Consider the following 26,151-nt stretch of genomic DNA (forward strand, 5'->3'; position numbering starts at 1 on the left):
GAACAGAGTTCACTTACTCCCAGCAGTCAAGCCAGAACACTTCATTGACTGCCTCCACATGGATCTATCGCCGCGAGCTGACCAATTGTGCATGCCGTGTTCTGAGGCTTGAAAACGTTTTAGCTGCAGTTATGAGGCTCTGCTTTTTATAACTTTCTTTAATATTACTTATTTATAATGAGGAAACTTGCTGAGCTACTGCAAATTTGCTTGGGAATTTAAAATATGCAGTTATTTTTGTTTTATAGTGTGTATTTAATTAAATATCAGTAATTTCATGTACCTTCCACAGAAAAAAGATTTTAATTCCTAAATGGGTCGAACTATAAATTAAATCAGGGTATCACAATAATTTGGAATAAGAATTGTATGCAATAAAATACTAATCGATGTTCGTAGCTCACTTGAACAGAATTGAGGATGAATTGAAAAGAAATTATCTGGCTTCAGTCTCACACTCAGATTAAGCGTTTTTTCTTCTCGTGATGCGTAAATTTACCACCCTCGTTCATTTTGCACTCGTCATCCCTTTGTTCTGTAACTGCTGAAATGTTCGTGTGGTTTTCATTAGACATTCAGTTGAGAGACAGTGCTCCTGTTGTCCTCTGCGTCCCTGTCCTTTTGCTCTGCGAACCTTCACAGTACTCTGGTACAGTGGCTTGTGAGTCTTACGTGCGGACATTTTCTTTTGCTCCACTTGGTCTCTCAGTGGTAGGGAGCAGTGGTGATCCACCCGGAGCCTCCCTGTCTCTGCCATGCATCAGTCTTCCATCGGACAAGGAGATGGGGCGGCTGTCACCGGCCTTGTCTGCTGCTGCTGCTGCCACTGGCATTCGGCCCATTGCCAAAGTGGGTGGCAATGGTGGCAGGGCTCCCTCCGCGCAGCCCTGCCCAGTGTGCGGCAAGGTGGGTGCAACCCCGACTCGTTAAGACTCCCACCTGCTACGGTTGGGGTTTGTTGATATCTGGCATCAAGAGTATCTGGCCAACCAGACGAATGCTTCTGATGCCCTGGAAGTAATTTATCACAATTTGCCAAAAGTTGAAAAGGAGGATATGTGTGAAATTGCAAATGCTATTAGCATTTCAAGTGGCGAGCAGTGGTAGATGCTCCATGCATTTAAAAAGATGATTGATCAATGTGTTCTCTGCAGCAACAGTAATCGCACAGGTTTGTCCAGAGCTGTTCCTTGGATTTCTTTAATTGTGCATATTAAAAAGGAAATACATATTCAAAGGAAAATGGCATGGGCGGTTCTGTTGCAGGTATTTGGAAACTCAAGCGCACTGACCAAGCACAAGCTGACTCACTCGGACGAGCGCAAGTACGTGTGCAGCCAGTGCCAGAAGGCGTTCAAGAGGCAGGACCACCTAAACGGCCACATGGTGACGCACCGCAACAAAAAGCCGTACGAGTGTGATGCAGAGGGCTGTGACAAGAGCTACTGTGACGCCCGCTCCCTACGTCGTCACAAGGAGAACCACCATGCCTCAGTGGCGCTCACGCTGGTGCCCTTCCAGGTGAGGCTTCGGTTATGGCTTCGGCTCCTGGATTTTCTTCTGTTTAATCCTTCGGGGGTGACCGCTACACATGTAAAATAACAGGAAAAAGAAAATTCAGCCATTTCCACGCAATGAGAATATTTGGACCAGCAGTGAGTGCCAGCAGTGAATTCGCCTTAGCTCAGCAAGGCGGTTGTGAGAAGTTCAAGCAAATAAATGTTTATAGTTTATGCGTATGTTTTTAAGTGTTTATTTTCTTCAGTAAGTGCGTGAGTGCTAGCATTGTCTGCTTGTTTGCCTTGGTGTGTGAAATTTTCGCACTGCCTTTTCAACATCTCGTTACCTATTGGCCTTTATTCAGTTGTGACTCTGCAACGCTTTTTGTATGACAAATCAACGTAGCTGTCCTTTTTAGTGTGCATGTTAATTTTGACACGACTACTAGTCCGGCACGGTTAAGTTCAGCTAAAAGAATTTGGTGCTAGTAGTTCTCTGGCATCTTCATTGGTGCCTTAGTTTACCGGTTGTCACTACAGTGTTGCAACCTGAGAAAAATTGTTAGCTTCGCCCACACCTATTACTGCCACTACATCAGAGAGAATTAGCATAATTGCGCTATGCAATCACGCTTTTTCATTGTCGTACTAGCTCTTGAGAGTTTCTGGTAGCTGACTTTCCCACACACTCACCTCTGTGTCACTGGTGTAAAAAAAAAAAAAAAAAAAAAACGACAGGAAGATGGGAGCTTGCGATGAAATATCCGTAAACAGGGGTTGTGTCGAGCCGACGTTTCGACAAGCGAACTTGTTTTCTTCAAGGCTAGAACAGAACTGATTTCTTTAGTGCTGGCGCATCTACGTTTCATACCCTCTCCTCTATCCTAACAATGCTGTTGCAATGGGCTGAATTTAGCCAGGGATACTGGTGTCGCCGCACAGCCAAGCTTAATATTTCGGGTGTTACCAATGGACCACTAGCTCCTAATGTGCAAGTGCATACTTTAGCTGGGGAAAAACAAAACAAAAAAAGGGCTTATGGTTTGACTGAAATCTTGCTACACTCGTCAACAACTAATCTTGAAAGCTAGGAAAGTAGGCCTTCCGCACATTCGTTTTGCTCCGCAAGTAGCACGGCAGCTTGCGACTGATTTAGGTTTTGCTCAATCTGATCGTTACGCGTTTAGCACAGCATATACACAATAAATGTCTAGGGGAGGCACGTTTCAATTGTTCAGAGCACATTTTAGTGGCCTGCTACGAATATATTTTTGTGGAGAACTAAACAGAGCATTTGCAGTCACACACTGACTTCACAGGTGCCATGTTTTCTTGGGAAAGGGTGGGCTGAAAAAGTTCGTGCTGTCTAAGAAATGGAAATAAAAAAAAACAACATTCTTGCTAGGTGAATAGTAACTGTATTTTACCTGCAGCCTTCCGCAACTGTTTTAGTCGCACAATAAGTAAAGAAGTATTTGTTTCAGCAAGCCAAATGGGAAAATTGTCTGTAAATGTCTAAGTCCTCACACCTCAATATAACGAATTTGGGTATAACAAATTACCGATCATAACTGAGTGAATAATAGCTTTGTTATAGGCAGCATTACGAATAATCGTTTATAACAAATTTTTGGATACTGAGGTGGAAACAGCACAACTGGCCCCCCAAGACAGTCTTCTGCAATTTTTGGATATAACGAACTATTTTAATGGCAGATGCGACTTTGTTATAATGAAGTTTGAGTGTGCTATTTTTTGAGGCGGTAACAGGCATGGGCTTTGGTTCTGTAGCTTGCACAGTGCGGTACAGAAAAGTTGTGGCCGAGTATAGCACGACCTTCTTTCACAGACGAAGGGCAGGGGCAAGCTGCAGTTCTCTAGGTGAAGCTTACATTTTTTTTTCCTTGTTTGTATCGAGTGTAGCCTATTCAGCCACCTTCTGAAAAGGTGCTTTAGCAGACTTCTTTTGGTTTGCATTTTAATTCATACTGATGGTGCAGGCCATCCCTCTGCCGCCGCAATTGCAACTGGTGGCGTTTCCATCGGAAGATGGAGGGACCTCGGTGTGGGCTCCGGTCGGGGGAACCACCCAGCGCCCTCTTCTGGTCGCACCACCTGCACAAGGGACGACCGTGCAGCAAGCCACGCCACAACAACCGCCGCAGCAGGAAGTGCAGCAGCAGACCTCCCAGCGGCAGCCTTCACCAAGACCGCTGCCACAGTCCGAGGGCCCGCAGCTTTTGCAACAGCTCTTAGAACCAAGCAAGGCGTGGACGACTGTGCCAACCGTGAGAACAGTCAACGTTCTATATCTCGGACCCTCAAGGGACCACGAAAATTTCCAGAAAATCGGGCAGTCCGGAAAAACAAATGCACTCGAAAACGCACCTTTTTTTTTTGCAGGCATTATTCGCGAGCTCATAGGGTGAACGAACACAATGAGGATTGCCCACAGATTAGATTAAGCTACGGCTGGCACTGGATTGGCTCTAGATTGCGTCAATCGCAGTTTCGAGGATACATCATCCATGACCCCGTGGCACGTGCGTGCAATGCAAGTAGGGTGGGTTCGAGGGTACAAAAACAACCATAATGGTAGGCTTCATGGAGACTTTGAGTCTGCAGTTAGTAGTGAGAAGTCCAGAAAATCGGATGGTGCAGGCTATAAATGTTAAAAATTCTGGACTTTTTAATACGTTGACTCTATGGGAAATTTGACGGTGCCGGAGATGAGCCAGGAAAACCGGACATGTCCGAAATTTCGGGAAATCGGACATCCACTGTAGAAGTTGAAGATAGTTGGCAACCTCTGAGGATATAAAGAATGAACATGTTACTCTCTCATTGCATTTCCCATTTTTTGGCGCAATTCGTGCCGCCAGCAGTTTGTCATAAGAAAATAAGCCGTCGATTGGTCTATATACAAAGGATAATATGTAGTTGTAAATTGTCTCTTACTCCGGTTTGCCATGCAGTCACACGCCCGTTCGGCCTTGTCCGAACTGTAGTGTGTGATCAACTTATTCAACTTCCTTTTGAGTGTCTCCGACTGCTCAAGTGAAGATAACGGCATGGAGTCGAAAAATGTGAAATCCTGTTAGGCTCGATGCTTAGTGCTGATGACATTGTCCAAGCGTTTTATCAAGAAATAGGCGGTGAGGAGGAGATGGCACCTGTAGACAGGGTAGTGATGGCGAGAAACAAACCACTCTCTCTTCTTTTAACTCTGTAATTTAGGGGCCCTTTAAAATGTGAAAGCCTTAGACCTCGTCAGGCGCAGAAGGGGACTGTTGGCGCGGCAGTGGTGGCGTCAACAAGAGTGGTGCAAAAAAATCGTCACGCTGTAATGAAATCGCAGGTCGCCAGAAGTTGTGATGTCATCATGACGTCATGACGTGAAATGGTTGCTTGGCCAATTGTGAGCCCATCATGGAGGCAATGCAGAACCGGCTTAGGTAGAGAAAGCATCTAATGCATGTGATCCTTGAAGCAGTGCAAACCGATTTGGATCTTGAAAGCTTTCAGGTGTGAGGGGGATCAATAGAATGAACTGATACAAAAATGAAGATGCTGGCTTTAGTCTTCAAGTTATTTTAGGCAAATGCAGAAAGGGATGTAAAAGTTTTTCATTGCAAGATGCGTGCAACGTGATCAAATGAGTGTCGTCTGGAAGCCTGCAATGTTATTCTGGTGATTTTTCTGGTGTTTCATCTTTGAAGTCTCTCTCTTTTGAAACGTTATGACACATACTGCTTTTTTTATGGCCTATAGCTTTTGTTGAAAGTTTGTTGACAGTTATATGAACTCAACCTAAAATATTTGTCAAGATAGCTGAAACCAGAACTGAATTAACATGCCTTTGTTAGGCTTTGTTTGCATATTAACTCATTTTCCTAATAAGGTAGTTCAGCACTCGTATCGTGCTCACCAAAGTGGTCCTCGTCGCCATGTGCGCTGCTCGCAACAGCGGATGAGCATGTGTATGCTCTTTACTGATTGATTGGTTCATTAATTTATTCATTCAGTGGTCGATTAACTTGTTGCCGTTGTATGTTTGCATTGCAGGTCTCATTTTCTGCAGAGGCAATAAACGAGCCAGTGCCAGGCCATAGTGGCAGTTCACTGCCTTCATCAACATTGGATGCTGTGCCAATGGCAGCCACAGAATGCCTCTGCAGCCTCTGCCATCAGAAACTCGCCAGCCTGTCTGAACTGGAGCAGCACATGCGACTCCACCAGCCATCCGCTACAACCGCCGCCACACAGAGCACAGCTATGTTCACGCAGGTATCTCATCAGCTCTCTGGCCACAACCATTTAAGGGACACAAAAGAAAACATTGTTTTATTAGATTGCTTCTTTACCTGTGTTGTAGTAGATTGCCGGTTTCTGCACACTAATACACGATTTTTTTTTTTGCGGCAAAAGTGGGCTCCACGGTAGCAACAATTTTGGTTTACTGGATGATGATTTATTGTTGAAATTATGTGACTCACTTTTCATGTGTAAGTTGTTAAGTGATCAGAATACGTCATCTGACAGTTATTTTGGTACTCACTGAGCATGACAGAGGGCACCACTTCAATTTCTCAATTTTGTTTTCTCACGTGCAAATGCTCTGTGCTGTCACCTGGAATAGTTCAATAGTTAATACAGAAGCCTAATCTTTCAGTCTAGCTCCACTTAATATTTCTCTTTAGTGTCTGTCTGTATCACTGAGCCCGAGCTCTACTTGTTTTGAATGGCATTTATGGGCCGAAAGGCCTAGCATCACGTCTGGCTTTGCATAAATATTTTGGTTAAAGCTTGCCCCTGCTTTCATAGTTGCCTTTAGTTGGGCTAATGTTTTTGCTTGCCATCCTTCTAGAGGCTTCAAGCAACGTGCCAGCCTTCCATGGAGCGTGTTGCAGTAAGCAGTTCGGCTATGCCCATTTTGCAGCCGGACGAAGTGATTACCTCTGTTGCACCGAGCCAGCATCGCCCGGGGCCATTGCTCCCGCCTCTAAACACGTGGGCAGTAAGACCAACCCGCCCATCCCTGACCAATGCCAACAATGAGCGCCGGCGCCACTCCGATTCTGACCACTTGGCCTTTGAAGGCAGCAGCGGTCTTCTCGCCGATCTTTTACTGGGACCTCGCCGTACCTGTAGAGTGGGCTCGGACCCAGGACTCGAACCACTGCCCTCCTTCGAGCAATTGCAAGGGCTGGTGGCATCATCTCGAAGCTCGCTCGTCGTGTCGCCCGACGCAATGCAGGCCGGCATGTCGTACGGCGACTCTCATCAACACGAGGACGTGTTTGCCGCCATTAGCGATGCGTTTGACGAGGAGGAAGAAGAAAAGCCGGACAAGGACATGTGTAGTTTTGTAGACAACCACTCTCCGCACCATGGCAATCTTGGCCGTTCTCCGGCCAGGACGACACTGGCGCAATCCCCGGTGAGCTTTGACCACGAAGTGGTGTGCGTTCCAGATTCGCCGCCGCTCGTCGAAACCAAGGAAATCAAGACTGAGCCAAGTTACGAACAAATGGACGTTCGACAAAATGCAGAAACTTCTGATGTGCGCCGGACTGCGCAGATGCCTACATCAGTGATGGTGTCTACCATAGTGCACTCGAACCATCCGGCAAAACCCATTGGGCATTCAGTCATGCCTGATGTTGGTAGCACTGAAACTCCTCATGTTCCGGAGGCTTCTTTGGAGACGAAGAAGCCATTGGAAAATAGCGGGAGTGAAGAGGTTCAAGTGTCTTCGTGTCGAGCTGCAGAATGTGATGATGACGATGTGTTTTTAAGCCCTATCCCGACGTGCCCCTTGCGGAGTCGACGGAAACACAGACCAGAGGTGAGCTGTTCTGTTCGTTGCCAAAGCTTTAATTGTTATAATTATGCATGTCAAATGTTGATATTGATAAAAAATAAGATGAATTCACCTTGTTATAGATGTGTAGGTTGCATTGAAGTATATAGTGTAAATTAAAAGTTGCCCTTTTCTGAAAGGAGATGTATCTAAAGAACCATGGCTTGAGAAGTGGCACAAATCTGCAATTCAATTTCCTGTTAATAAAGAATGCGGCAAATCATCCCTTCCCCCCCCCGCGTCATTGAAATTGGTATAACATGAAAGTGAAACACGAGTTCAGAGGAGCAACTGAATGTTTATTGTGCGTAGAAATATAAGAGCTTGCACAGCGTCTGTTGGTGCTTGGCGTTCATGACCATGTCAATTCTTAAAGTAGGTGGAGTATATAACATGGCACCTGGGCAAAGCAGATGACAAGTGTGCGCAAAGAACGCCTCAATACTATGTCCTTTAATCTGTCATGTATACGTATTGTTTGGTCAAAAACTGCATGTTTAGTTCGTTGTCCGTGTAATTGATAAGGTGATGACGACTTGGCTTTGATATGAACTAGAAAAAAAATTTTGATATGTCGACATTGGAATCGCCTTACGCTATCATTGGAGCAACATGATGGCGACCTGAAAAACTGGGGGGGGGGGGGGGGGGACTTCAGGCAGTTGTGAAACATAGCGTATTTACTTGCATAATGAACCCAAACCCCACCTCGGTCCTCGAAAAAAGAAAAAAAAATGTTTAAACGTATATGTTCAAATCATTTCAGTGCGATAACCAGCACCGTTGACAATCGAAAAAGTGTTAAATCAAGCCATCATATCACAAATTAACGATGCAATAAAAGTCAAAACGGAGTTTTGTTACCATGCTATACACTTGTGAGCAGCGCGAGCGCGGCAACGCCAATCAAGCTTTAAAAGACGCGCTTTTTGCGACAAAGCGCCATTTGTCGAATGCAGGAGAAGCCTCTTTGCTTTTAGCACTGCGCAAGCACATCGGCACCAAAACAAAGCAAAAAACAACGCGGATGGCTTTTGAGATGGCTAGCGTGTGGTGTAGAAACATGCCGCCATAGTCTTTCCTAAATATACGCTAGAGGGAACTCTGGCGCTAGTGTCTATGGAAGCTTCCACACATGGCGCTTCAGTGAGCATGGGGAATAATGGGTAGTACACAGATTTGCCTAGTCTTCGTACTTTACGTTCCTCTTAGCCTTGCGTGGTTTGAAGCTGCTTTGTCACGAAACAACAATCGGTAAATGTTCAGTAGTTTCCCTTCATTACCTTAACTTACCATTCAAAATCGGGTTACAAAGATCAAAAGAGTTCATTCTTTCCTTTGAAACAAAACCGAAACACAGCAGTGAATGGAGCCACAAGTACGATTCGCCACCTGCAAGTACGAAGACTAGACAAATCCGTGTACTAAACATCATTCCCATGGTGGCTGAATGATCGCAGCACCAGAGTTCCCTTTGGTTAATTTTCGGAAACTCTATGCATGCCGTGCGCTCGCCATCTCGGAGCTTATGCGAAGCCCAACTGCAGCATCTGCACATCGTGCAACTGCAACGTTGGTACGCCGCCATTCGACACTGTGTTTTTGTTGTGGGGATTGTCATTGTGAACTTAGTTGGATACCTGCTGTGGAGGGCACGTTTGGTCAATACACTAGCTACACAGCTGGCTTTAAAATGAAGGTTAGTCAAGCATGCACTGGAACATGGACACCAAGCAGCTGGACAACGCTTTGGCGTCGATCCGTGCGCCTTTGTTACAGGAGAAAACGAGAAGAGCTTCGGGCTATTAAAAAAAAAAAAATTGTCGCGTACTTCGCCGGTCGAAATAACCAAAACCATCGCGCGAAATTTTTGCTGCCACAACTCCCGTGACTTTTTTTCTCCCGCGTAAAGAACCCTCTCCCTAAATTGGCGCCTCCAAAAGGTGGGCCCATTACGTGAGTAAATACAGTAATACAGAAGGCTTACATCCAAGCAGGTCTTGATCTGCTTTTATGCCATGCCATAGGCGGAGAGTTTTCATATCCCCAGAGGGGTGGGCCTCCTGACTTGCTGTTCCACATTCTCTCTCTTGAAAGTAATGAGGAGACAATAAGCAATTGTCTGCGACATAAATTGAAACTTTCATTTTTTTTATTTATACATCCTATACTTACTTTGCATGAGAGTTGTGCAAATTCCTAAATTTTCGTCATCCTGGGACTTCGTTCTCAATGTGACCACAGCACCAGACTCTCTGCTTGTCACTGACCCATGATTCGAATTTTATAACCCCCCAAGGAAAAGCAACAGGCATAAACAGTCTCCTGCAAAACAGCTGCAAGACAGCATGGAAAACTGTCCGTTGGCAATGTGTGAGAGTCAAGCGAAGTTCTTAAAGGGGCCGTGCAACACTTTTTGAGCATGTTCTGAAAACACTGCCCATTAGTAGTCGAGTCTCCCGAGAACATGCGAGCCAAATGTATTGGCGCAGCACGTGGCCTGGAATGCCCAATAAGTTCTCAGTCAGCTAGTAATTGCTTTCTCTTCTCTCGCCAATCAACGGAACAAGCTTGAAAATTACTTGTCACAGCCGTTGTATGCCGTTGACCACGGCTCTATCTAGCCGTTGACCACGGCTAGATAGAGGTGGCTCGTAGTGCGCAAGAGGAATAGCTTGTGCAACCTCTTACGATATAGCAGTGCAAAGCGGGGCAGGTAGACGGATGGTGGTCTCGTGAGTAAAGGGCACTAGGGAAAGTTGGCGGGCGACTTCCTCACGGACGAAGGCTCGTACTTGCCTTCTCTGCTTAGCTTCCAGTGCTTTCGTTGAGACTAAAGAACAGAGAATGCAATTGCAGTGCGCAACAAATTTTTGTAACTTTGCTTGTACTGGATGGATTCTAAACATTTTTGCGGAGGTAAATTCGTAAGGCAACAAGCTCCTTTATTGAACTTGTTCTATTGCTACTTGAAAAAGTGTTGCAGGGCCCCTTAATAACTATGCCGGGAAAGTGTTAAAAAGGCTCTGCCCCTTCCCACCAAGGCTCTCGGCCTATGTGTTATGCTAGAGATATGTAAACAAGTCTCTTAGCTGCATAAATCTTTGCCGTATGAGGCACTTAGCAATACATTTGAGGGGCAAAAGATGGGTTAGGTACTCTCGTTATGTGAAGCCATTGGAAGTAGACGTCATATTTTTAGACAGTTGCTCTAAGTAGAAACACTGGTGTTAAGAACCCTAAACAGAATACTGTGGTGCTTGGGAATGTATTGAATACATTTTTAAAACTACTACCTTGAAAAGACACTTTTGGTTTTGATACCGACGGAGGGGCTTCTCAATGATGTGTCATAGTAGAGCGACATCACAGAAAGACAGAAACTCAACATAATATTGGTAGATTTGTCATCTGCTCGCGGTGCAAGTAAACAATAATGAGTACATTGTCCTCTGGTGACCTCAGCCGTAATTTCTACGATTTAGCATGTGTGCAGGACGTAGAGTTTGCAAACTCAGGGGAACTCTGTAGATTCATCTGGATAGTGTTCATTGTGGCTAGCTTGCAGGGGCTCAGTGATGAAAAAACTTTTTTTTAATGAAGGTAAATATTTATTCCATGTTGAACTCCAACGTATGAAAAACGTTAACACAGCATACTAATGGAACAGAAAATATCCCTTTTGCAATGTCTCAAAATCGTTTCTGTACTCCTAAAGGTGGCAACAATAATTTGATATGTTTGTTTGAATAGGGAATTGGGGAGTCGACCATGAGTCAAGTTTCTGTTTAAGACCTCTCTTGGCTTGCTGCAGCCACTGTACATACCGCCCCATGTGAATGCCATCGGCTTCCCGAGCCGGCTGCGCTCGCCTCGTCTCTGGGACCCGTGTGGGGAGGCCGGAGGCTGCAAGGGCTCTGCTGGGGTCACCTCACCGCCCCCGTACACTCCACCTCCCATGCTCAGTCCCCTGCGGTCGGGCTCCGGTCTCTTCTGGCACGTCTACTCGGGACCCCGGTCGGCCGGTCCAATGACTCCTCACGCTGTAACTCCTAGAGGTGACTGTTTGGTGCACCCCCTAATATGGAAACTGGCAAAATAAGTGTTTTTTTCCATTGCCACTTGCCTGCTGCATGAAAACGTGTGAAGTAGACTTGAAATGTTTTTCAGTGACTATTTTGAGCCCGTAACTTTCAAAACTTTTGCCATGTGTGCTTGTGGATAAGTTTCATGGCGCTAAAAGGGAAGCCGTATGTGTTACGGTCCCAATAGTCTGGCCGAGTTTTACAGCATTATTTTTTTTTTCACTTACTCGCAGTTACTGTACAGTCGTAGCTTGCGCCACAGTTTCACGTTTCGGCAAAGGCACAATGCAACAAAATCATGTTCATATTCAACATTGAGTGATAGGTTCTCTCCTACTTTAAGATAAGTGCTGTAGTAAGCTAGATGTTACTCCTTGCCCAGTTAAAAGGACATGATAATGTGTTCACATGAGCGCTGTCATGCACGTGCTCTCCCGCGGTAGCTTTCTCTTTGCTGCTACAAAAAGTTCTTTAGTGAACACACGAGCTTCATCCGTTAACTGGCTTCTGTAATGCTTGCGCAATACGTGCCTGCAGCTAATAAATTTGGCATTTATTGCAAAAATTATTGTGTTTTGGCAATGAAAATGTGTTGTTTTATTTGATCAATGTTGTGAAACCCCCATTTACATAGGTCACCGCAGAAAGGCTTCGTTGATAGCTCACTTCAATCTTTTTTGGGATCCGTTGTATGCAGATCGGGTGAGTGCCGTCTATCCACCCACTAGCGGTGGAGGCAGCAGTGCAGTGCCCCAGTCACCTCTGGAAAGTCCGTGCGAGGCGCCCGTTTCTGAAGAGGAGGGCGAGCTGGCACCAGAGACGGACATCCTTCCGTGAGTACATCTTTTTGTGAGATGGACATCCTTTCAGAACTTGAGCATTTTGTTGGCATGCACGGTTGAGGCACCAAAAGAAGTCATTGCCTTTGGAACTGCAGCAAACTTCAGAACAGGCTTTAATTGCAGGGAAAAGTCACTTATTTGAGCTGATGATACATGTTAGAGAGGCAGCACAAAACTGGCTCAAGAGGCAGCTCTGAAAGCAATATTACTTTGTAGCTGCAGTTCCGAATTCCTCTGTACGTGAAATCACTTCCATAATTGCTTCCAAGTTCTTCTGTAAGTGAAATCACTTCTGTGATTGCTTTTGAATCACTTTATAAATGGAATAACTTGTAATCACTGCTGAATTCTTCTGTATATTAAACTGCTTCTGCAGGGATTTTTTAGACTCTTCCGTAAGCCAATTACTTCCATCATTCTTATTTCGTAAATTATATCACTTCCCTAACCACTTTCAAATTTTTGCATAAATGAAATTGGTGTGCTACAACGGGCTTCATTTGTACGCCTAACTGAAGTCTTCTCGATAATGTAGTAATGGAGCATGGCATGGTTCAACTCGTGTAGCGTGATCGAGGGATGGGAGACCACTGCGTTGAACTATTAGTGTGTGGGCAAAAAAGGGTTAAGAAAGCATATATGTGGTGTAACCAGAGGAATTACAAACACACATCTCGGATAAAAACATGCATTTACAAGCATCAATTACATTGCCCAAATTTTCATTGGGTCAGTGTTGTAGCCTTTTATTATGCTGTTCAATGCGCGAAACACGGTCTTATTGCAAGCACAAGGAGCGTAATGCATGCATGTTTGCATGGCATGCTGCATTCATCTGACATTCATGTGATCAGCTCAGCATTTTAGAAATGGCAGCAAGTTTAGAATGTTACTAACATGTCATAAAACACAAATGACGAAAAATTATATTCTTATGTCTGCTGGATGCCCATCTATAAAAATTATTGTGTTGGTTAAATGCCTGAACCGTGCAATTACTGGAGATTGGCATCACATATTTTGAGCTCACAAAGGACTACGGCGTTTTTTTAATGCTCGTTCTAATTTACACCATTTCTTTCTTCCAGGCACGTCAATGTTGGTCCACAGTATCAAGCCCGGTTGCCCCCCTTGGATGGTGAGTTTGTAGTACTTGACAAGGTGGTTACAGTTTGACTTTTATTCCATTGTAGCTAAGTGCTATCTATAGTAAAATAAAGTCGCGGTGAAATTTTAAAAAATCAGGTTACCATATTTACTTGAATCTATCTAGGCCGATCCCAATTCTAAGCCGACCCCCTAAAATCTGAAGCCCCCTCCCCCCCCAAAAAACTCGATTATAGGCTGAACAAAACAGCGAAGACACTGTTAACAAACAGAAAACATTTATTTAATATAAAGATGAAACAAAGCAGTTGGTTCATGATAAAAATAGTAACTTGAAAAACATACAGCCGCTAGTCCTGTTGTGTTGTTTTTGTCATAGTTTTTTTCGCACTGCCTCTAGCTATCGGCATCATAAAGACGACGCGCTTGCCGATGCCGCGCTCATTCCGAGTTGTCCTTGCTGCTTTCTTCGTCGCTGACTTCTTTGTCGCCGTATTCAAACAGTGCACAATCCTCGGGGCCATTAAGCGCATTGGATATGCCGCACGTTTTTAAAGAATGCACAATCAAAGTTCCTGGAATGTCGTCCCACGCTGCAGCCTTTCCAGCGATGCACAATTTTTTTCATCCACTTCCACATCTCGCCCGGCTTTAACGTTGGACGATGAGGACGACTCCACGGATAGGACAACTTTCCTTTTATAAGCGAAACTAAAAGCTTCAGGCAGCTTGTATATGCCACGGGTTTCGGCGAAGAGCATTAAATAAACTCGAGACCATGCGTACCGCTTCTGCCCTTCAAAGAACGTGCATCACGGACTTTTTTGGGGGGAACTGACACAGAACTCCTTGAGCGCTGCGGCGGCCTCCTGCACAATGTGATGTCGTGTCGTGCAAACCGTCCCATTGTCCGTGCGTTCCGCTTTTAGTGCGCTGGCAGCCCAAGCGCTTCTACTGGGTAGTGACTAGCGCCACCTGACCACTTCCCCTCATTCACTATCATCATGATCATATTCCACTGCAATTGTCAGTTCGGTTTTGGTTTCTCCAAAACTCCCCTTTTGCGTCAGTTACAGGAAGCAGTGCTTGAGCCTCCTAGCCGCCATTATCGAGCAACTCTAAGCATTGAGTCCTGATAGCCTTCTCCAAAGTTGTCTCAGTTAACCAGTGCCCGGCTTCATTCTTTTGAATTAACAAACATTTGATGTCATTGAAAGATAGCTTTGCCGGTACTACGCCGCGAGTCAAAGTTAACGAATTTTTTAGGTAATGAGATCCAGGTCAATGAGATTTTACTGTACAGGGTATTACATGTCATGACCCACACTATGCACTTCAAGGGTTGTTATTTTTACCTTTCAGTCGAAGATGCATTGAAGTCTGAACACCTTGCTGACCTCGTCTGGGACCCACGCATTGGTGACCACTTAGCTGATGATGAAGGTTAGTCTATTAGTCAGTCTATCAGTTTTTATTAGTATACAATACTAATAAATTATAAAAGAATACAATATAGAGTAAATATGCACAAAAATGTACAGTCTTAGAAATAACGCATTTATAAGTTGCTCAAAATTTGTTGACATTTCACTGTCTTTTTTGTGTATGTATAGCGCTGTATGTGTATTCTGTCTTGGAAATCTGTTGGCAGGGCACTGCTGTCACAGCTTGTGAGCTCATTACCAGCAGACGAGGTGTGGGCTGATTTTTCTTTTACATTATACATACAGTATTGCAAATACTGAAAGTGATGTGTTAAAAAATGTTGTAAACAGTGCACAAAATAGAAACTTTTCTTTAAGTAGCCATAGTGGCTCAGTTGAGCACTAGTGATCTCTTATTGAAATCGAAAGCACACCTTAGGCTAGGCTGAGGCCGATTCTGTCTTGTAGCAAAATGGCGTTTTCAGTAACCGTGCGAGAATGTTGCAAACTTTGCACAAAATAGCAACTCTCCTTTAAGTCGCCATGGTGGCTCAGTCGAATACAAGATCTGAGTGATGTTTCATTGAAATCGAAAGAACATCTTAGACAGGCTGAGGCCAATCCTGTTTGGTTGTTGCAAAATGGCGTTTTCGGTAATTGTGGAATGATGAAATCCCTGACCTTGCCGGAACTCCTTTTTTTGGCGGCAGTGGAAAACTATCTGGAGTTTGCGTGCTGCGCGGCCGTGCCTGGTGGAGGTCGGAACCGAGAGTATGCCTTTCACGTATTGGCACTCTGCCAGGGGAATCTGCAGGTAAGTGTGATTGATAAAACTCGTGTTCCACAACTTCAAGAACTTATCTTCTCACTTATTATGCTGAGAAAGCCTTTGGGCTTTCATTATCTTGGCAGCTGGATGTCTTCTGAAAGCCATAAACTGCAGAAATCTAGTTCAGCCTAGGTCTTGAAAAAAAAAAAAAAAAAGCCCTGTTTAGCCACATTTCAAAAGTCTTTCATTGCTATGTTTGTCGCCTGTGGGACTGTATTGTGGTGTACTGTTACTCCAATGCGGGCATCAAGATGCAGCATCACGACAATGTTTTTAAATGTATTGCTGGCATCTCGAAAAGTAAAAAAAAAATTACTTGTTGGAAAAAGATGATTGAAATGCATAGTGTTAGCTCAGCTGGTGCGAAATTAGTCACGCATTAGGTTTAGCAAATATGCCCCGAATTTTTTCCTGTAAACACGCGCCCTCAACAACTATGTGTCAAAAGCTTACATATTGACATAAAGCTAGCTTTTTTGCATAGCTGCAGAGCACTGCTATGAAGCGACGTTTGCAGACTGGAATTTGCATGCTTTGTGTTGACATTAGTTCCAAAAGCGGGCTATATGCAATGAAGTATGGTATTTGTTAACTGCTGTTTACAAATTTGGCTTGTGTGAATAGTGAATTTTAAGTTTGAAGCGAATAGTGATTTTGGTCGAACAGTATTGAATTCGAATAGTTAATATGTCACATATTATAAATAACAGGGGCATATTTGTTATGACCAAACTAACCTGCACACTATTTTTTAAAAATTAAAACAAGGCCGGTGCAAATGTCTTTTTTTTTTTTTACGTCAAAGGACGTGAACGCAACGCTGAATAGTAACACGATTTGCCTTTCGGTATAATGCAAGTGATAGCCTCTAAAATATGTTACATTTTAAAATTTGCTATATTTAGAGCACATAAGTGGTTATAACGAGCTTTTAAACTGAAAAAATGAATCAATGTGAGGGTAGAATGTTCATTTAATATTTTCAAGGAAATGCGGATTTCTCCTGGATAAGTGTTTTCATGGTTTACCATTACTCTAATGCCGCAAAGTGACTTTTACAGGCAGTTACATGCAAATTATTATACATTTAGATAAGTGTTTTCACGGCATAGCACTCGTCCACTGCAGTGAAACCACCTTCACGGGTTGTTGAATGCAGATTATTACACACCTATTCGTTCGTCTCGAATAATTCGAAATTTTTGAAAAAATGAAATTTGATTCGAAGCAGATTTGAATGTTCAAAGCATATGAATATTCGCACAAGCCTAAAAAAATAGTGAAGGAAGAAACTGCCATCAGTCTGAGGCTGCTCCTTGAGCTCTTTGCAATGTGGTGCCCAGGAGGCAACGTTGAGGTTGATGGAGCGGGAACCGCGGCTGCCCGGTGGTCACCCGCTGCTGACGTACCGCTACCCAGAGTGCCATCGTTGGAGCCGTGAGGAGATGGAGCGCTTCCAAGAAGGGCTGGCCACTTTTGACAAGGACTTCCTGCACGTGGCCACCAAGGTTCGTTAGGCATCCATGTTCACAGCTGTTTGGTATGCACATTGCGTCTGCTTGCTGGGAGCCTTCGTTAGGCAAAAGCCTAATCGCTCTCACAAGTTGGAAAATCTAGCTTAGTTGACGTCAAACTAATGGCAAAAAAATGCAGTCGTAAGTCGGTCAAAAGTCTCATGATGTGCAAGTGAATTAATGTATGTCTGTCACCATACCAAAAGTCGGATAACCTCAGTGTAACAGGCCACCATTCTGTGACACCATCATGACATCACATATTGCCAGAATTTGTGGTGTCATCATGTCATGACGTCGTCATCAGATTAGGTCATCAGATGCAATCAATCGATCAACAACGCAATGTGCTCAACACAGACCATAGAGTTTCTCGCAAGATTACCTCGAGGGAAATCTGGCGCTAGTGAGATGCTGGATGCAAGAGAATGCCAAGATATGTGTGCCTCAAACTTTACTCAGATTTGTATACCTCGAATACGCGTCTGGCTTCACGTTAAAATTGATTTCTTACTAAATTAGCACACAAGCTATTTATTTCTTACCGTTGCACAGAAACGTGTTTTATTTAACACTCAGAACTTCTGCATCGGTGTAGAATATTACGAAGCCTAAAAAGTAACCAACGGCCATTAAACAAGGAGGCAGACGACAAAGCCAGCATTCCCTCTATCACTTTATGTTGTCTATTTCTTTCTTTCACCGTTTGGTTGTGCCGTCAAAGCGAGTGGACTTTTATTTTGGAATGTAATACGCGTGATAACAATCGGCAAACGTTCAGAAGTTACGCTTCCCCACCTTCGCTTTTTAGGATGACCATTTAAAATCGTGTCACGAAGTTTAAAAAAGTTGGCTCCTTCATTGGAAACAAAACCAAAGCGCAGCAATAAACGAAGCCACAAGTGAATTCGCCGCTCTCAAGTACAGAGACTAGGCAAATTCATGTCATACCCATAATTCCCATGGTTGCTGAACGATCACAGCGCCAAAATTCTGTATAGTTAATTTTAGGAATCTGTATGCGTGCGGTGCTTCAAACTGTTTTGGGGAAAAAATGAGAAACCCCATACGGACGTCCTGTAGTGCAAGGAGTCTGTTAATGCATGTAATATTGCATGCTTGGATCGTGGAATCACACCTGCCGTTAAAACAAGTGATTGACTCGAATGGCTGGTTTAAAGGCGCATCCATTACAAAGCACTCGGGCAAAATCAATCATGATCAGCCGCGGTGTAATTATAGTGTTCAGCAGTGCTAGTGTGCACATTGCCTTACTGACACATAGTGGGTACTTCACCTGTTTGCAAAGGGAAAAATTGTGAGGTAGTGAGCACTTTGTAACTGTAGTTGCAGTATAGGCATTTTAGGATAGTTTGAAAGGGCCAATGTTACAGGCACAGACATTCCTTTTTATTTGCAGCACGGTTGAGGTGTCCATAGAGAACCAAAACCAGGCTAGCAGTTGAGGAGGCGACGTGTAAAGGGCCCGTTTATGTTATCGTGTTCTGCTCTCAAAGGTGAAGCTCCAGCGTCCTCCAAGTTTTTGTTTGGCTATCTGACGTGCGTGCGAGTGATTTGGAGTGTTACCCATGCTTGTGTGACCTTTGTCAACTGGCAACTGCTGTGTGGTGCAGGTTGGAACCAAGAATGTACAGCAATGTGTAGAGTTTTACTACGTGTGGAAGAAAGTGGTGCCAGAAGAGTACCGGCGACTACGGTGTATGCGGCGGCGGCGCGAGCTGGACCAGGCTGCACCGGAGGAAGACGACATGGAGGAAGCGGCCGGCAGCCCGTCGGCTGCGCCTGCAGCCATAGCCAAGCCGACGATGCCCGCTTCGGAACCTGTGCAACCCTGTGAGCCGCCGCAGGAGTTCCCGTGCAGACTTTGTGGAAGGTGAGTCGCATTGCTCCTTTTTTTTCTTAGTTCGGATTATAAAAACAATAGTAAACAGGCAGCATTGTACTACGGCAGTGTAAACAGAATTCAATGCTGTTGTGTCAATTAGCAGTCTGTTAGAGTGACAAGACAGATTTTAAGAAATGGGAAGCTGAGAGTTTGGTGGTGCTATAAAATAAGCGAGTTTCCAGGCCCAAAATTGAAATCAAAAGCATTGACTGTTGCATCATCATAAGGTAATTGTCAATGCTATGGGTTAGAAATGGGCAGAAAGAAGAAAAGGACACACTGCCTGTGTTCGTTTCTAACCCATTGCGCTGTCAATTCTTCTACAATGAAAAGGAAAGACCGACGACACATCTTTTTGGGTCCGAAGCATCCTACGAGTTCGAGCTGTTGGTTTCTCTCCTGTTGTCGTAGCACGTCATGGTGTATCCTGTCAATGCCCTTCATGGTAAAGCAAGCTGCAAATAAGACTGTACATTCACTGGGGCAAAGCTCGTTAAAATGCACTTGCACTCTCGTCCACAAGAGGCAATGCTGCATGCGCTTCTATGAGTGGAAAATAAGGCTCTGCATTGGCTCTGGGAAAAATCTATTTCTGTTATAGATGATGTCTGCGACGCTTTCTGTATCAGTGAGGGCACTGTCCTCTTGTTGCTGTTGAAGTGTCCCTTTCAGAAACACCTGTGTTTTGCACCTTCCCAGGGTTCGTGTTAGTGGAACTGTTTTTTTACTCTTTTTCCGTCTTCGTGTGTGTGTGTGCTGTTTTACAACAGCTCTAACACCTCGCCTATATTGCTACTTTGTATGTTTCTGTGTGCATATGTGCCACAGTTTGGTGTGTGCATCCCAACGTGTGCAGGGTGTTTGCCAAAGTGAAAAGCCGAAACGCCCACATGAAGAGCCACGGAGCCCCTCGTTCGGTGCCCAGCAGTCGATTCGAATTCTGAGTGCCGGTGGCAGTATTGTCACCGATGCCTCCCCACCACCACGGTTGGTGCTGCTGCCCTCGTTTGCTGCAATTGCTCAACACCTGGGCCGAATGTTCTGGCCCATTGCCCCAGGCCCACCCTTCGTGTCGTCCCTGTACATGGCTTGTAAATACTAGGTTCTTTGTCATTCTTTTTAATTGGGGAATCGTAACGATCCCATTGCCAAGGCCGTCCGGCGGGTCCTCGTTATTTTTGTACTCGCGAGGCACGTGCTCCACAGATTAAAGAAGAGAAGATATGCTGTTGACCACTGATGACTCTGATGGAGTGACTTTTTTCCCCCATCAAAATGAAGTGTCATTTGCTTCAAAAGCGTTGCCATGGTGCAGTAGCCTTTGGAGGATGGGCAAAAAAAAAAAAAAAAAAAATCTAGGAAAGGTAGTCCCGTGACAATCTTCGAATCATAGTCATAAAAAAAAATGTATTTAAGAGAAATTAGCCCTCCATGTGATAGCCAAGCATTAGCTTCCTCACTTAAACCTTATCATGACAAAGTTGCATCCGTCATGAAAGTGACTTCATTATATCCAAATATTTGTTATAAGCATAAATTCATACCGCTGTATCTATGACATGACTATTCTTCATCTATTTCATTATAACTCATAATTTGTTACATTCATGTTTGTTATCATTAACATTTGAATCTATGTTTGATCTTAAAATTTTTGATGTTTTATTCAGCCAGTAAGGCCATCTTTGTTATGCCTGACAATTAAAAACAGACCGTATCTCAAAATTATGGCAAAACTGTCAATAATGCTACTATTTTGCCTGTTGGTGTCGCATGCTACAAGACATCAACTATCAAAAAAAAAGTTCCATACTCTTCATAATGGCTACTGATGGTGCCTACTGATACTCCCATGTTTAAATGCACATTACCATCTAAAGTAGATGGAGGGATGACCGCTGCTGTAGTTCAGTGGTAAAGCATCGAACGGGTTGAATGCAAAAGCTAACAAATCTACTCTATCTGTTGAGGAGGTTGGGACAGAGCAGCGCAGGATATCGTAAGATTAAAGTGACCATCCGTCACCTAAAGGGTGTTACCATTTTGGCAGGTGGCACTAGAAGTTGCCATCAACCTAACTATCACCTAAATGCCATACTGGGCTAGAATGCTCCCGGGAGACAGCACAGGACTTAATTGTTCACCGTTCTGTCCACTTTTATTGTCCCAGTCTTTGGTGTGTTTCAAACTAATATTTGCTCACTAACAACTACCAACCAGCCTAACTCACCATCATCATGCTGCCACCTACTTTTTTAGTCTTTCATCCAGTCACTGCAGGAACAAGTGAGCTACTGCTGAGCTTCTAGTTATGCTGTAATGTCTTTCCTTTATGTAGAGTGAACCCACAGGAACATCTTCAGCTTCTGTAATTGGTAATCTCATAATTAATCTGTATTGCAGTAAGTGGCCCCTTGCTGACCTGGCTGTTTGTAATGCACAGAACATCTTAGCAAGGCTTGCCTGTTCAAGGCACTCAGTGTAGTTCTTGCGCAGAGCCCCATGTTCATTTGCTGCTCCACGTTTCACCTCAAAGTGAATTTTGCATTTGAGTGGTGCCTGTGCATTGGTGAATAGGTTGCTGCTGTACAGATGTGGTTCTGTGTGCACAGCTCTGGTCAAGCTGTTTTTAACTATAGAAGCCATTCCAGAGTTGTACAAAGCTAAGCTGCTGCGTGATAGAGAACATATTTATGGAAAGTGCTAGTTATAGATTTCAGTCACAATCTTTTCAGGTTTGCAGGGGTGCAACAGCTGCATCAATTTGATACAATTCTCGAGTGTTGCACCAAGCTGCACCAAAATGATCAGCCAGCCTCAAAATTTTCTCAGGTTCGCTAATTTTGGCGAGAAATGCAGGCCACGTTGGCCACCTGCAGTTTTCGCCATCAGTCAAAGCGCGCAGACCCTAACTATAGTGCCTAGAGTAGCCTCGGCACCTGCCCTAGGCTCGCGAGACACGATCGACCAGATAAAGTAACAACGCTGCGCTCCCATCAGTCCGCTGACCACTGCTCATACCTATCGGTGGGACAATAGACAGAAATGCGTTGTTGTAGCCACCAATGCTTCATGGGAAATGTAAATTTCCTAGCCTGAAAGCGCAGCTATGGCTTCTTGGGAACTAAAGGTGGAAGCGCATGCCGCATTTTTCTTGTGCAAACAAGCTTGACGTGCTGCGAACGCCGGCGCTAGAAGCGACAATGTTATCCCGGCTGCGGCGGCTGCATTTCCGATGGAGGCGGAAATGTTGTAGGCCCGTGTACTCATATTTGGGTGCACGTTAAAGAACCCCAGGTGGTCGAAATTTCCGGAGCCCTCCACTACGGCGTCTCTCATAATCATATGGTGGTTTTGGGACGTTAAACCCCACATATCAATCAAGAAGCGACGATGTTGATTGCTTTAGCAGTGGCACATAGAATTTTCCGAATTTCGAAGTTACAAGCTTGGTAGATCCATATTTAAATTCAGAGTTCGTCTAATGATTTGACTAGTGCAGCAAATGCTAATATGGACTTTATTATTGCTTGCTCAGCGAGGTGGTTCTAAATACTACCCTCATTGAAGTACAGTCGAGCCTGCTTATAACGAACCTGAGCATGACGCGGCATCGGTGCGCTGTATCTCGAAGTTTGAGTAAATGAAACACAGCTTTTAAAAAAGTTGCAAGTGAAAACACAAACTTCTTACGCCCCAAAAAGTCCGTGATGCATGTGTTTCGAATAGCAGAAGCGATAAGGGCAGTCTCGAGGTCATTTAAAACGGCAGCGTGCTCGTTCGCCAAGGCCCGTGGCATAAGCTGCATGAGGCACTGACTCCAAAGTTTCGATTCCTCCAAATCGCTCTCACCACGTACTTCATTCACAATGCCCTACTCAGTGCACGGTTCCTTAGTTTCGGCATCATCATCAGCCGTAATTAAACCATCGCAACAGATGTCCCACCCGCTCTCTCAGGTCGGAGTCAACGACGCGATGCCACAAATCGCCGCCGCAGTTCGGAAGCTTCAGGCTCGGCATCGGGCCCGGCGTCGACGAATTCGGCCTCGCGAAAACAGTTTCACGCGCATGAAGTCGTCACCGCTGCCCACGAAATATTCACCATCTCCACAGCTGAATACCGGGACGCCCGAAGCGGCAAGTTGGCTGCCAGGTGGTCAACAGCTATGAGCAAGCGCTCCACAACGTGACATCTAACGCGCGGATTACGTTCAAGCCAAGCGGTCACGCTTTCGACGTTTTGTTGAGCGGCAAGAAAAACCGTGCTAGTCCTCCCGTTGGCCATCATGACCACACACGCACACCAGGAGCAAGCAAGACGCATACACGCGACACACATGCCAGAATGCGTGAAACAGCTCTGGGCCCGTTTCCAGTCGGAAAACGAAACTAATTCGAGCCACCGTGGCGGGCATCGTGGAGCGGTGGAGACGGACGAAAGGGTTGTGATATAGAGAGGAGAGCAGACCTGCGAGAGAAGGGCAAGGAGTTGCGATAAAGAGAGGGAAGGATGTGGCGGGAGGGCGACCTAGAAAACCAAAACACACGGGAAGGAGGCAGGTTGGGTAGCTTACTTGAAAGGTCCGCGAAACTCGCACGTAGAAAAACTTGGAAAGAGTGCATGGCCGCCTGGATCGGTGCGCGCGGCGGTGTTCAAAGAATCGGTGGCCGTGGTCAAAACATCGTTTTGTTGTGCCGGCGGGTTTGTGTGGCTTCACGAACTTCGATATTTCGCAATTCGTTCCGCTCAAATTAACAGCCATTTTCGTGCTCTACGCACGCACTGGGAAGGCATGCTGAGCCGAGTGCGAAGTGAGCGAGAACAAGTCCTAAGCACGAAACAAATCTCAAATTATCAGTCGGTGGGGTAGCGTACGCACCTGCACTAGACGCAGGTTATTGGATACAATCGGTGGCCGACGATGTTGGCAAATGGTCTGGTCACTCCAGGCCGGCGACGTCAACATCAGTACCAGCGATCAAAAACGGGGTAGATGGCGGACCGGTCTTCGAAAGATCGGTGGCAGTGTGAAAACACGGGCCTCGTCTGGCGATGCGGGGTGCTCAGAGTAGCGAGGGGACAAAGGATGGAGGGGTGCGTAACAAAAGCGGTTGGGTGCGGAGGCAGGGTCGGTTTTTAACAATAAGATTGTATGGGCACCTCTCCGATGCTTGATCGGTGGTATAAATTGGTTTCTCAAAAAGTCGGCAGACGGCCGACTCCGTTCGCTGTAACCGATCAGTGGCGCTCGGAGACGTTCATTGTAAGTGCGATTTTGTGCCACTGAACCAATGTATATTTTCACGATCACGCGGATATTGTTCGTTTTAAGCGAAAGTTCATTTTAAGTGGGTTGGTTACATGTGGGCTCGACTGTAGCAGTGCTCATGTTCTCACTGCACGATTTAGGTGATGTTGAATGGTTTATGCAAATTTTTTTTTCGAAAGGTAAGCCATATTTTATATTGATCCAAATTTGGTGCTTCATGATAAAGAAATGCATTTTTTCCCACTAATCTGCTCCAAATTTGGATTTTAGTGCTCCAAAAGTAACATCTTGATGCTCCAAGAATTGCTCTAAATTTTATTTCAGTTGTTGCACCTTTGGTTTGTTGATCAACTAGGATCATCAAATCACTAAGCTCTTGGTTGGCAGCTGAAATAAATGTTGAAAATGGCATCAAGGCAGGTTTAGGCTAACGTGTACAGTAGAATAACTTAATAGAAGACCTGAAATGCCATAAATCTTTAATTCGACGGTACATGAACTTGGGAGGTGATAGGCAAGTATTTGTGAAGTAAAACCATGCACTCATCTAGCTACCAGTGCATAACTCTCACGTATCATGTTCCATTTTATGGAGCCGTTCAAAGTCTGAAAAGTGGGCTTTTGGCGTTAATGGAACTGGGTCAAAGTACTAGGGGCGACGTAGGGCGCAACCAGCATTCATTCTGCATGCATTGTTGCTATGCAAAGGAGCTTTGCAACGTCATCGCGAGTCACGATGCATGTTATGATTCATATTGTAACGCAGTCATTGTAATGCCATTTGAGGCATTGGCATAGGGCCTCGATCACTGATCACTCCATGATCGCTGGACAGCTTGGCACCAGGTTAGTATATGTGACGGCATCAGCTCTGAAGGCAAGACATCCCCAAATAGCACCCATTCCTAAGGTAAGCATGTGGACCATTAATTGGCTACTCCATTTGTTATAAGCCGTGGAACATCACTGACAGAAGTGTTTTGCTGTACTGGTAGGCTTGCCCATTTTCGGTATTGTGTCGACTGAATTTTTTAGAACAGTTTGCTCAAAAACAAGAAAGCGAACCTCTTTGATGTAAAGTGGCAGTTTACTCTCTTTTTGGTGTGAGGGCTCGCAAAGGCTGCGCAGGCATCATAGTGGTAAAACTATCAATGCAGGGGGCTTGGCCATGTCTCACTTCACGCATTTTGTAGTACAGTTGCAGAAATTTGCTACGCGTTTTATTGGAGCAGTTATTCCAAATACGGTGCAACTTCTTTATGTAAGGCTGCGGCATTCTACGTGTCATTTTCAGATTCTTGTGCTACCAATACGACCCGTACTACATTTTGGTTACAAGTTCACAAAAGTGTCATGGTTGCTGGGTGCAGAATAGGTCGAGATCTATGATGCCTTTATAGTATGGTACTACATCAAATTACACGATTCTTAGTCGTGTAATGAAGTCATTTCTTGGTCATTTCCAGTGAATATGTGGGAGTAAAAACTGCAGCGAAATTCAAGTACAAATTTAAGCACAAAATTTTGAGGTCAAATGAATTCCTTTTCTATTCACCAGTTTTTTTATTTTTCTTTCTCTTTTTTTGTGCTACTACGTTCTTTGAAATGAACTTTTGGAACTGTATTGGAGTGCTAGTGTTAATGGTCATTGCAAAATATATCAAGAAGCATTCAGTGGCAACTTGCGGAAACCACACTAATCAAAGAAAATGCAGGCATTTAATGACAAGTCCATTTGGCATGCAGCCTCCACAAACACGCGCATATGCGGAACAGCCTACCATTAAGGCATACTATATGGTGATGAAGA

The 26,151-nt window shown here is 44.7% G+C and overlaps 1 protein-coding gene across 3 annotated transcripts in view; it reads left to right on the top strand.

Moving 5' to 3' along the window:
• The window catches only part of LOC119164037 (uncharacterized), a 38,252-nt gene extending 17,947 nt beyond the window's left edge, over window positions 1-20,305 (top strand). For all 3 annotated transcript variants that reach the window (XM_037416144.2, XM_075870850.1, XM_037416142.2), the window contains exons 5-17: window positions 710-906; window positions 1,267-1,521; window positions 3,500-3,787; window positions 5,565-5,786; window positions 6,367-7,347; window positions 11,177-11,420; window positions 12,145-12,280; window positions 13,378-13,427; window positions 14,759-14,839; window positions 15,531-15,634; window positions 16,993-17,157; window positions 18,798-19,057; window positions 19,926-20,305. In XM_037416144.2, coding sequence (XP_037272041.2) covers window positions 710-906; window positions 1,267-1,521; window positions 3,500-3,787; window positions 5,565-5,786; window positions 6,367-7,347; window positions 11,177-11,420; window positions 12,145-12,280; window positions 13,378-13,427; window positions 14,759-14,839; window positions 15,531-15,634; window positions 16,993-17,157; window positions 18,798-19,057; window positions 19,926-20,013 — 3,071 coding nt within the window. In that variant the 3' untranslated portion in view covers window positions 20,014-20,305. The remainder of the gene's footprint in view (window positions 1-709; window positions 907-1,266; window positions 1,522-3,499; window positions 3,788-5,564; window positions 5,787-6,366; window positions 7,348-11,176; window positions 11,421-12,144; window positions 12,281-13,377; window positions 13,428-14,758; window positions 14,840-15,530; window positions 15,635-16,992; window positions 17,158-18,797; window positions 19,058-19,925) is intronic.
• Window positions 20,306-26,151: the final 5,846 nt, after the last annotated feature.

Source organism: Rhipicephalus microplus, chromosome 8, assembly GCF_043290135.1.
Source record: "Rhipicephalus microplus isolate Deutch F79 chromosome 8, USDA_Rmic, whole genome shotgun sequence".
Lineage (NCBI taxonomy): Eukaryota > Metazoa > Arthropoda > Arachnida > Ixodida > Ixodidae > Rhipicephalus > Rhipicephalus microplus.